Below are 12813 nucleotides of genomic sequence, written 5' to 3'. Positions count from 1 at the left end.
CAAAACTGGTCAACACAGATTTATCTGATATGCTCAGCAGCAGAGACCAAAGTTGCTGAACATAGATGGCCTAAATGCAGCTTTATAAAACATATTTTCACTTGCTTTGCCAATAGAAACATCAGTGTATTACCTCTCCAAGAGCTTCATAGCGTTTCTGGTTCCAGCGGTGGAGATCCTCTCTGGCATTGAACACAAAGGGTTTACCCGTTTTTATATGTCTCAGCTGGCCATCTGTGGGAGAAAGATACAATGAAAGAAGAAAAAAAAAAAACATCTGTAATGATAACAAATACGTGTAAATGTGTGTTTAAGTTGAACAGACACATTATAACCTCTGATTGCACATGCCATAATAAGCAAACTAAGCTTGACTCCTTAGTTTCTTTTATTTTTTTTTTTGTCTGTTGGTCCTTTTGCTTCTTTTTTCTCCCTCCCTCAGCCCCCCATCTGGCAGGTACAAGGCCTGTGGATGCAGCAGCATTCTTCCAGTCACGACTCCAACAGCCTTCTGGGTAGTCTGGCAGGCCAGAGCTGGACAGCTGGTATGGTAAAAATTCTCCTTCCCTCGCTGTCTCTTCACTCGTCTAAAAGCCTCTCCCCTTCCTCTTTAACTGGGGCCATCTCTCTCTCCCTCTCCTTCCTTGTTCACTCTGGCATCAGGCCACGGTTCTGTCCCTGCCTTTTCCACCTGAAATCTCCAAGAGCAAAGACTAAAGGAGGTGTGGAAAAGGTTCTCAGTATGTTTTATTATGTGTGTGTGTGTGTGTGTGTGTGAGTGAGCACGAAGAGAGAAAGGTGGGCTGGCACGCATTGGCCACGACGACAACTGCTCCTTGTAATTCCTTTGAGGATGCAGTCTGGGCATCAGCCAATCACCCTAACCAGCACCACTTACACACTCAAACACAGACACTCACAGACACACACATACACACTCCAGCCAGGAGGACCAGGTGTGGACATACAGTCAGTGTCACTAGGCTTAAGTATGTGTGCTTCTGTAAATGGTTACAAGTGAGTCCTATTGCCATTACAACACACAAGAATAGACAAACAATGAACAAAAAGCCTTTGGAAGAATACTTAAGTGATTTATTATAATTCAGGGAAACTAGGCTAGCTTTTAACACATTCAGGATTGATTTCAAATAAAATAGTCATAAGATAGGAAAATGGGAAAATGATACTACTTTTTTAAACAATTACCCCTTGTGTGGCTCTGGAGCCACTACCTTAGCAATGAGCCCATCGATCCTGCAGTTGACACTACAACACAATAAAACACTAAACAGTGTTAAATTTAATTTTGACCTTTATGACTGCAAAATTTGTAAGAGCTAAACCACAAAAAAGTACACATACTTAACCCAAATAGCCAGGGGGCTCTCATACTTTCTCAATTATTGCACAACGTGAGGAAACCCATCTAAAATATAAATAAATATACTATCTTTGCAAGATAAAGAAAAAATGCATGAGCATTTTTTTTCATTTCCTTCTAAATTGCTACCATTTTCACACCTCTATCAATGTGATAAATCTTACATTGCTAGCTCACTGTGTATTACAGCATTTGCTTTCATGGTTAGTTGTTAGACGACATGTAAACCCGGATATAGGTTTGGTATCATGTTGTATTAAAAAATAGAACTGTGTGAGAGATAGAGCAAGAAACAAGTGAAAAGTCAGGATAAAGCAGTGTGCAAACAAAGTAACTTGAAGAAAATCAATTATGCATTCATGGAGGGGTGAGGATCTAAACAGTACTGCCTAAGAGAGGCAAGAGAAGAGCTATAATGAAATCCTACTGTAGGAAGAGTGTGTGGGAATGTGTGTGTGTGTGCGCGCACATGTGTGTGTGTGTGTGTGTGTGTGTGTGTGTGTGTGTGTGTGTGTGTATGTGTGTGAGGGAGGGAAAGAAGAAGAGTTCAGTGTGTGTGTGTCTGTGTGTGTGTGTCTGTGTGTGTGTGTGTGTGTGTGTGTGTGTGTGTGTGTGTGTGTGTGTGTGTGTGTGTGTGTGTGTGTGTGTCTGTGTGTGTGTGTGTGTGTGTGTGTCTGTGTGTGTGTGTGTGTGTGTGTGGGCTGGGGGTGATCAGCTCCACTGTCTCCCCCAACTCATCCTCTCAAAGGAATAACATTTTCTCAACTTTTCTCCTCTTTTTCTGTCATAATTAGCATTCTGTTCTCAATTTGGCCGCTTAATTAGGTGTACATAACCTTGGATTTCCAGTAATGGAAAACCGGAGGGCTAGCGAGATGAAGCCATCATCTTCAGTGATTAAGATACCTGCAAACTATTGTACACAGCCTCTTCTGTATTCACATCATTACATGGTCAAATTAACATTTTTGTTCCACCTGTCTCGGGCTAAGGTAGCCTGGATGTAGCTATAGAAATGCCTGCAAGCCAGAGTGACGGTGAGTCGACATACTAGAGACATTGCCTGAGGGCCACCATGGCTTTAATAGAAATGCTATCCTTCAAAACAGGCCCAAGTAGAAATTGACAAGAAATACAGATAGGTAGGGCTGCGTATATGTGCGTGTGTGTGTGTGTGTGTGTGTGTGTGTGTGTGTGTGTGTGTGTGTGTGTGTGTGTGTGTGTGTGTGTGTGTGTGTTGGTGGGTGGGTGAGCTGTTTTTCTTTTTTTTTTGAGTGGGACGGGCAGAAATAAAGAAATACAGAGAAAGGGAGAGAAAATGAATGAGGAAAGACAGGAGCATGAGAAAGGGGAGATGGAGAGCCTTTGAATGTGTTCCTGCCTCCATGCTAGACTGAGCTGGGACTTGAGGGAGCGGTAGAGTGGTTGGCGGGTGTTGGCATAATGGCGGGTGGGGGCTAAGTCTCTGTGTCTGTGTTCTTAGGCACAGCGAGGTTATGCAAATGCTCCGTCAGGCAGAGGGCAAGGCTGAGTAGGTTACTGACGGGCCGTAGAGTACACAACATGTCCCCCACTCAGCCAGCCAGACAGCCAGCAGAGACACTGACAGAGAACAGAGGGGGTGAGAGAGAGAGAGAGGGGGAAGAGACTACAGGGGAATAATAAGAGCCAAAATCACCAGCACCACTACCTTTCCAACTCTTCCTCCTTCTCCCCACCTGGCTTGATTAAAGCTGGCCAAGGGAAACCTAAAGAGACTTTTATATCATCTGGATCCACACCACTCTGGGCTCAGCTCTGCTCCTTGCTGTCACTGTTGACTGACACATGTCAATACTTCTACTCCCAAAGTGTCCCAAGTAACAGGAGAGAAAGTTTTAGGTTATTAATTTAAAAATGCTGAGATAACACTAACAGAACTATAATAACTAACAGCTCCCACCCTGAGGCCCTGGACCCATCCAGTGATCACAGGATAACAAAAGGAAGGGAAATAAAGGCTGGAAAAACATTGTTTTCCACTTTTTTGCTAAGTTGAAATATGGGATAGTTACCACTCAGGTCACTAACTTTTCAAATGAAACAAATTTATTTAGTTTTTAAAGGGAAATCACTCTTTTTTTTGGTGGATATCATCATGTTGTGGCAATGGGTTGCATGAGGACGCTGCCTCATTTCAAGTTGTCACAAGCCAAAAATACAGGAAATGAATACACATCCGAGCCACTGTCTGTCAAAACATGTAACATTACTGGCTTCATCAAACTGGTAAAGTGATGGCAACCTGTCATTCAGATGAATGTCGTATTTACGTCACTGAGACATAGTGACGACAGAGACAGTAACAGTGCCTGTGCAATATTTGCCAAACGTGTGAGATTGGATAAAACACCGAGGTTCAAGGAGCTGCTAATAAACAAAAGCATGAATCTCCACTAATAGCAAGTTGGTCAAAATGGAGGAAAGGATCAGTCAGGATCTAACAACAGGTCGCTCTGTGGACTGTTCTTCACTTCAGAAAGGTGAGCTCTCACACAGAGTCGCCGTTTTAAAAGTTACAGTTAAATTATTTGTTACATAGCATAAGTCCTCATATTGAGTCCTGAGCTCCATCAATGCTGTCGGAATATTTTCTTTAACCATAAAATCTGACTCGTTTATTACCTTTCTGTGCAGCATGATACAGTAATAATCCAATACATCATAAAAAAAGATCAAATTAATTTCTTTAATTATTTGTTTGTTAAAAATTGAAGGAAACAAAACTAAAAGGAATTAACATGTACAGCATTTTTCCAAGTGCCCACAGGTATTATCAGTACATGAGGGGAAATGGTGACCCTACATGCTATATATAGTTTGCAACTTAAAGTTTTATTTTTTTTCCAATTTTTTTTTAATCAGCTCTGTGTAAACAGCCTGCAGTTCATCCCAGTCCAGTTGAAAAGTCCTTCAATTTTTGTCACATGACTGTTGGTTGTAGCTGAGACACGAATGGTTTGGTGGTTGCAACAATTAGCACCGATTAAAAAAGAAAAAAACAGAAAACATTCCTTACAGAATCTCATTAGTCCAAACTAATTTTTTTTGAGGGGGGGGCAGGAATTTTTACATGAGACATGTAGAAGAAAGGTATTTCGATAAAATATTATGATCTTAACCAAAGATTAGGCTACGTTTCTGACCAAACGGCACAAATGAGCAGTTCAGGAACTATCACAAAGTTCAAAATCCAATGATTATGATGTTTTTACAGCTTCAGGTTCTGACAAGTGGTGTAATTTTGGCAATTTTGTAAAGACAACATGCCTATTTAATACACCAGCAGGTTCTAAGGTTCAGAGGGTTAAAGTTAAAATATTTGTTTGTTCCATCAAGTTTTTTATTACAGATTTTTTGTTTTTACATTGTCACAACAGAATGTTTGCAGTAATAACCCACAACTCCCCTAAGTGTATATATAAAGTGACCTTACTAATCTTTATGTAACTTAAAAAAAATTACATCACTCATCCAATCCACCACTCTTGTCAATCCATCAGGTGACTGCAGGCAGTTCAGATAAGATTACCATTGGAGCTTGGACAGAAAAGTGACCAGGGAGCTCATTTAGACATGAAGCCAGCAGATTAATGAAAAATAGTGCATATCCAAACAAGGATTTGGACTTGATGGCATTTGACTCTCTTATTATTTCAAAACAACTGGCTTTGTGCAACTGGGCGAGCCACTTAACTCATAGACACACTTGTACTTTATGCTTTATAGACTACATGTAAAGACTTACATTCATTAAAGGCATATTCAAACTCCTCCAGTGTTTTGGGGAAAGTAAAAGGAGGTTCATCTTTCTTCATCAGTTCATCCAAGTCTATTCTTGACAGCAAATCTGTGGAGAAAGAGAAAATTCAGGGATAAAGGAATAACAGCTACAGATGATTTCCTTTAAAAAATGTATGATAACCTCAGAATGTTTAGCAGGATTATCTACATTTTGCTTTGATAATCCCCATGTCATGAAGCAACAGCAAATGCTACATCTAAGTACCCCACGATCACTTATAATAAAAGGTCTTCATCACCTTCAAGTGGAACAATAGGTGTAAAAAAGGGTATTCTTGTCAAATAACAAGAAAAATTTAATGTCTATTAACATTTCTCAGCAAATTCTATCACTGAAGCAGAAAGAAATTGCCTTTTTGTTACCTATTTTTGATGCCAGTTACAGCAAACGTCAAAATGGATGGGGAAAGCATAATTTTCAATTCAGGGTACAAAACTTTTTAAAAAATGTCTTATTTAGAGTCTGACATACATTTTTTTAAAAAAACACACAGTCCAAGAGAGACACATTGCTGAGACTGAGACTGTATCTCTCCTCTATAAATAACAAACCTGGACATCATAAGTGATATAAAATTACAGTGTGCAATCTTATTCATCTGTGAGCACCAGACAAGTCTGAAATGTTGTTTGCTCTAAGGTTAAGGCAGGAGAACAGCTTAACTTATCTCTTTCACATACGATGTTACGTGCATTCCTATGTTTAGTTTTGTTTGTTTTTCATTTTCACAGCATGACTCTTTAGCTCACCTTTGAGTGCAGTAGTTTTCTCTCTGTCCTCCTGACCAGCAACCTGGGCCATGGCGATCCACAGTATGTACAGGGGCGGTATGGCAGCAGAAAGATGAGAGAGCATGGGTCTTCCCCTCCCAAAGATCACAGAGATGAACCCTGTCAGATGAGATGACGAAATAAAAACTACATTTCATCACTGCATGGACTTTGTACTTACTGATAATGCACTGAGAGACTATTGATTAAGTCTGTTGCAAATTTGCAATGACAACAAAAGAAATTCTATTGTATTCTGGGGAAACATGTTGTGTTGTGTCATATTTTAACATGTCTCAACCTGTCAGAGATTAAATCCTTTCTTAAAAGGCAGCTCACAACAAACTTGCTGCACCTGTAAAGTGGCAGAAGGCCAAAACATTACACTTTACCGCTGAAACCTGCTTTCCTGTACAGGCTACAAGCTCCTAGCATGTGAACAAAACACAGTCGTGATCATTTACGGTGCAACAACACACACCAACAGCTCACCCAACTATTTGTCAACAGTAGTGCGAAGCAACATATAACTATTAGTTTGGTAGCAGTCGTGTGTTCCTTAACTGCACACGTGCAACAACTGAGTTAATTATTCACACATATCGAAACTATTCTTGCTCTAAAAAACACGCTGTAGGCGCTAACAAAACTCTTAATTTTCACAGCCACTTCAAACTGCTCCGTCATTTTCTCCTCAACAACCAACATCTGTTTAATGTTTCGCACTCTTAAAAACAACTCCGGGAAAAATGTGCAGTCGCCCTAAATTGAGCTACTGCGAGCAGGTACAGCAGGACCCTCGTGTTTTTTTTATTAGACAGTAACTTCAACCAAACGTTACAGGACGGTTCGAGGAGGAACAGCTGTCTACGGGAGACGCATGCAAACTGTTTGTTCAACTCACGCACCATCAGCATTTGCGACTGACTCCAGTTTCTGCTGCTTCCTTGAAATTCCTCAAACAGGAAGGACTCCGCGCGGTGCAGCATGGAGCGCATGAGGCTTCCGGGTTACCGGGGCAACGGACTGGAAGGGAGATTTAAAGAGACAGCAGCACCGCAGCTGCTGCAGATGTTTCCTCCCGTGTGCGTCTACCACTTGGCTTTGTCTACACAGTGTATTGTTCATATTGTTCACTGGTGGAAGGACATCTGCACATGTGCTGCATTTATGCATGTATGCTACTTTCTTCTTCTACCACGACATTTCAGATAGAAAACTACGGAAGAGGATTAGGGCCACTCGGAAATTTCATTTAAGGTCTCACCTTTTTCACAGTATTCTCAGTTTTTCACAGATTCCAAAGTTTAAACTTAAATACATATTTTAAAACTAGATACCGTCAATATAATTTGTAATGGGCAGAATTTGCTTGTTCTTTTCTGTTCTAGTCTTACCATGTTTACTTGCTTGCTTATCTATCTATCTATCTATCTATCTATCTATCTATCTATCTATCTATCTATCTATCTATCTATCTATCTATCTATCTATCTATCTATCTATCTATCTATCTATCTATCTATCTATCTATCTATCTATCTATCTAGTCACACATATATTGCTTTTCTGTTTGGGACTGCATTCATTCTCATGTTATGCAATTTTGCCGAATGATAAAACTCTATCTTATCTTATCTTATCTTATCTTATCTTATCTTATCTTATCTTATCTTATCTTATCTTATCTTATCTTATCTTATCTTATCTTATCTTATCTTATCTTATCTTATCTTATCTTATCTTATCTTATCTTATCTTATCTTATACTTGTCCATCTGAACTGTACAGGAAGAAAATAAAAAGCATTCTCTTCCATAGAAAACTGTACTGTACAGTCCATCACATTTATTTTACAGCTATAGTTCTTACTAGAGGTATATTGCATGTCTAAAACTTTTCCACGTGCAACAATAACATTAATAGCCTTATAATAATAAACCAAATTTCTATAGTATTTTTCAAAACTGGAGTTACTAGACACTTTGCCAAAAAAAAAAAGCAAGAAAAAGACAATAAAAGAATACTGGTAAGGGTAATAATAAAACATGCCTGTTTCTACAAATAATTGATCTGAAACATTGACTAAGCCAGTGCAGCTTCCTGGACAAGGTTTTACTGCATCAAATGTGAATTACCTTGCTGCTGAGTTTTTAATCAACTGTTTACAAGCAACTGCTGCAAGATTATACCAAGTGAGTAGTGAGTTGCAGTAGTCCATGAGGGAGAAAATTAAGGTGCGGAGAAGTTGCTCAGCTGTGTTTTTGAGGAGCACTGGTTTGACTTGTTCAATATTTCTGACTTTTAGATGGCAAGTAATAATATTCATTTAATGCATAGTGTTGTGTAAAAGTCTTCAGCACTAAAAGAAAAATGAGAATACCAAAAGCAGTGATTATTATTCCGCCAAGGAATGCAGTGGAGTTAAATCACGATCGGTGTCTGTCTGTCTGTCTGTCTGTCTGTCTGTCTGTCTGTGAGCAACATTACTCAAAAAAGGAATGAAGGATTTGGATAAAATTTTCCTGGAAGGTCAGAAATGAAAAAAAGGACTCACTGATAAGATTTTGGCAGTGATGCGGCTTATAGTCTGGATCCTCAGACTTGCTCAATATTTCTGTATTGTTGCAAGATGGCAGCACGGCGTCACTGTAACTATGACTACGAGTGAACACTACATCAGCTGCCTGCTGACGATTACATGATTGCGATCCTACTACAAATTGCCCACTGTGGACCACAATTTTTTTTTTTAAACATTTCATCTGTTGGAAATCACACAACGACTGAGCAGCCTTGGTGGAGCATTGCACTCTCTGATTGCTTTTCTGGTTTACGGTTTAGCTTAATGCAAAGTGCAGTAGGCAGAAAAACAATCTATATCATATTATTAGCTGTGGCCACATGTTGCCTTTAAAACAGCAACAATTCTCATAGGTATACTTGTGCACAGTTTTTCAAAGTAGTTGGCAGGTAAGTTGCTCCAAGCATTTTTGGCAACTTTCCACACATCTAACGTGGACTTAGGCTGTCTCCACTTGCTTCTGTCTCTTCAGGTAAGCCCAGACTGAATCAGTGATGTTGAGATCAGGGCTGTGTGGGAGCTATACCATCTGTTGCAAGATTCACTGAAGATAGTTCTTTATGACTCTAGCTGTATGTTTGGGGTCGCTGACCTGCTGCAGAATGTCTTCAGGACCAGTCGCCTCCCTCATGGTATTGTGTGATGGCTAAGAATCTAAACATCTAAAGAGCCCTAAACTTTTGCACAGTTCTATATGTGGGGAATCTAACTCTCTATGCTATTTTTGCACACAATCGGTGTTATTTTTTCTTATATAAAGGATTTTACTACTTCAGCCACCGCTGGTAATGTTTTTATCACAATTAGATCTTTAGCCATAAACCTGAAGAGAATGAGGGACAGATCATTTTAAAGAAAAAAGAGATATAAAGTTAGATTTTTATTCATTGGATTGGGCCATTAATTTGTAGGAAAGGTAAGTGAGAGTTATGGGATTTATACAGTTGCCATTAGAGTTTATGTTTTGCTTGTTGGCTAACTCCATGGTCTATGGAGGTAGCCAGCAAACAACAAACAAGCAGGTCTATGCTTGTGTGTTTAGAGCACATAAAATCCAAACTTCTCACCTTCTTGCTTACTATCAGTATTTAATTCAGGGTGGGAACAGTTTGTATTTTAATGCTCAAATGTATTAACCATCCATAAGAATTTTGATATTGTATACAGTAAGATTTAACACGTCAATAAAGTTTTTTTTGTTTTTTTTTGTTTTTTTTATGAATACTGTCAGCACATCTAAGTGTCCGTGATGGGACACTTAGACATCCTGCTCATTTATTATGTGGATGTCAAAGCTTTATGTCAGAATGAAAACAGACAGCTTTCTTTCTCACTTGGGCCTGTGTTGTACCTTGTTGACTTTCAAATTGAAGCTGACTTAGATCTCTGCACCCCAAGCAGTTTTCTGGGTGTTTTTTATGTGCTCCTGTCACATTTTACTCACTATGGGCTCATTTTTCACTACAATATAAAGTCCTGCACCTCTATGGAAAAAAAGCACAATCATGGCTAGAAGCAGAAAGAACTCAAAAACATATTTTCTGCAGCATGACACAGATGCAATGCCAAGAATCATAAAAAAATTGAAAAAGGAAAGTTGAATTTTTTTGATTATTTATTTTACAAAAAAAGAATGCAATTAACACGTTAACATTTTTCCAAGTCCCCACACGTGTAACCAATACTCAAGAAAATGGCGACTCTGCTCATAATAGAGATTCTGTCACTTTCATTTTTACAACCTTTACAAACTAGGCAATTTCACACTACCCTGCACATCAACTCTTCAACAATATTTCACCATGATTAATGTATCGTCCAACAACTCGCTGACAATTTGCTCCTCTGTGTACTATTTTTGAGCCATGCTGCATTTATTTTATTTATCTGGTATGTTCTTTTTTCCTCTCAGTCTGTCTGATTTGCTTCCATACTTGTCTCCTGTCTGCTCTGAGTAAACACAGCCTGCAGTTCAGCCCAAGAGTTCCTGAATTTTTTTCATCTGACTGTTGGTCAAAGCTGAGTAATGTCATGGCTTATGAGTTGCATAATTTTATACTTAGATTGATTTGATTTTCCTGCTGGAGTGACTCATCACATATTTTTTTTTTGGAAAAATATTTCTATTGTTTGCAGTTTGTGGCTCTGAAAGTGGTGTAATTGTGTCTTCCAAACCTGCTGATGGAATTCAGGCTGTCAGTGAAATTTATGTAAATCCCTAAAACAAGAAAAATATACAACATTCTTTGTTTTATCATAATAATTAAAGAGAAGGTCAGAACAACAGCAGAACTTGCAAAATAACTGCATGTTTTGCAAATGTGTTATCTAAAATATTTTTAATAATTTACTCTCAATGTCATATTTAAGGTGTTGCACACACACTGTTTATGATTTTCTAACATCAGCGTCCTCCAGGGAGAAGCAGCTGTGGTGAAAGTGTTCAGGACTCTTCTCACTAAACTGTCAGAGTGGCATGGTTTAGAGCACGTTCCAGAATATTTAAAGGGAATGGAAGCTCGTTTGATTGAAACTAGACCTGGCAGACTGATACTGTGCTATAAGTGACATACCAAAAACTACCTGCCACATCCTGTTCACCTGAATCAGGTGCCTGCGGCTTTACTTCAATCCATTTGCTGTTGATTCACCAAAAAATACCTTCCTTTTTTACACTAAAGCTGGATGTCCTACTTCTGGATGGCCTCTAGAAGTTGAAGGTGTTTCTCTGGGGGCTGAGTTATCCTGATTCCTCGAGCATATCACTGAAGATGCTGCAAAGAGACACCCAAATAAGAGACAGGGATGACTTATTGTGGCATTGATATCCGTTGAGGCTGACAAGACAAAGGACATGCTTCTTGTAGATTCCGCACCAGATGAGACAAAAGGTGTAGAACTGAGTCACACGAGTGGGTCAGTAATAAGTTTGACTGCATCAGACAAAACAAAAATGAATCCCAAATCAAAAATGGGTTTGACCAAGATTAAAGCATCCAAATAAACATTTAGTGACACTCCATTTCATCTGTATTATTTCACTAAAGTACATTTTTAAAATAATGAATATTCATTTATATACAAAATGTTTCTTTGCTGCTAATGTATTATTATACATGACCACTAACATCACAAGTTTCAACAAGTAGCACGTGTACAGACATTTTTGACTGTTTTTTCTATTTCACCTGTATCAATAATTAGACTGTAATTGCTTAGTTTATGCTCTTATCCGTCAAAATGAAGGATTGGAACTTGACATTGGAAACCACAGTGTTCCAGCTGAAAGATGCTCTGAAATGCTACCATGTTGCTCAATACATGCTGATACAAAGCTCGTCATACTCAGTGAATGAACATGCGAACAAAACCAAGATGTTTCTGCTTTGAACATTTGCTGTGGACAATGCACTCTACTGAGAATAATCAGCTGAAAGAAAAAAGTGGTTTATTCCATATACATTTGTTTTCGTGACTTCTGGGGTTCTAAAATGATTATGTGGGTTTGATAATCCCCAAATAAACATCCATAATAGAATATTTTCTGTAATGCGTTGTTGTGAATTAACTGTCAGCTTAACTGACAGTTGTCTTCTGAGCCTATCAGCTGAGCACAATGGAAATACAAATGGATATGTGAACAGGTACTTACTTTGAGAGGCTGGAAGAGGATGGAGATCAAAGCTTTCATTTATTTTGCAGGAAGCAGTTATCATAAAAGAAACGTTTGTCTGGCCAAATACTTAATTTTTGCCAAAATAACAGAAGAAAACTTTTATTGTAACATTAAATGCAATTCATTTAAAAAAGACTAATGCTGTTTCCTTGCTGTTTATTCTTTATTCAGTGACAAAAGCAGAATTCAGTTGCTGAACATTTCTCTGTCTTTTGTAGTCGCTAAGTGATTTGGCGATTGCAATCTTGCTACATTTGCATTGAAAATCTAGTTAACGAAAGAAACATCTCTGTCTGGAGAAGGAAATGTTATCCCCCTCTCTCAAAGGAACTGTGGTGTGCAGTAGCCTTTGTGAGCTGAAATGATATTCTTGTTGATGAAAAGAGCATCATTTGAGTCACTGATTCCTTGTTTGAACATAAGAAAAATAAGAAAACATTTGATGGATGTATTCAGAAACATAATACTAACTTTATAGTCATAAACCAACATAAATTATTAACAGCACAAAGATCACACATGCTGATCATATGACAGAAAAAGAATATTCGATGG

At 38.6% G+C, this 12813-nt stretch overlaps 1 protein-coding gene across 1 annotated transcript in view; it reads right to left on the bottom strand.

Annotated features, from left to right (window-relative positions):
* fam172a (family with sequence similarity 172 member A) overlaps positions 1 to 7007 on the bottom strand; it is a 157844-nt gene extending 150837 nt beyond the window's left edge. The window contains exons 1-4 of the mRNA XM_023273696.3: positions 6907 to 7007; positions 5978 to 6118; positions 5172 to 5273; positions 134 to 234 (exon numbers count right to left, since the gene is read on the bottom strand). Of these exons, the coding sequence (XP_023129464.1) occupies positions 134 to 234; positions 5172 to 5273; positions 5978 to 6083 (309 nt within the window). The 5' untranslated portion in view covers positions 6084 to 6118; positions 6907 to 7007. The remainder of the gene's footprint in view (positions 1 to 133; positions 235 to 5171; positions 5274 to 5977; positions 6119 to 6906) is intronic.
* Between the last annotated feature and the right edge of the window lie 5806 nt (positions 7008 to 12813).

The sequence above is a fragment of the Amphiprion ocellaris genome, chromosome 6, assembly GCF_022539595.1.
Source record: "Amphiprion ocellaris isolate individual 3 ecotype Okinawa chromosome 6, ASM2253959v1, whole genome shotgun sequence".
NCBI lineage: Eukaryota > Metazoa > Chordata > Actinopteri > Pomacentridae > Amphiprion > Amphiprion ocellaris.
The sequence above is the reverse complement of the archived record's forward strand: the minus strand, read 5'-3'. Positions and strand labels throughout refer to the sequence as shown.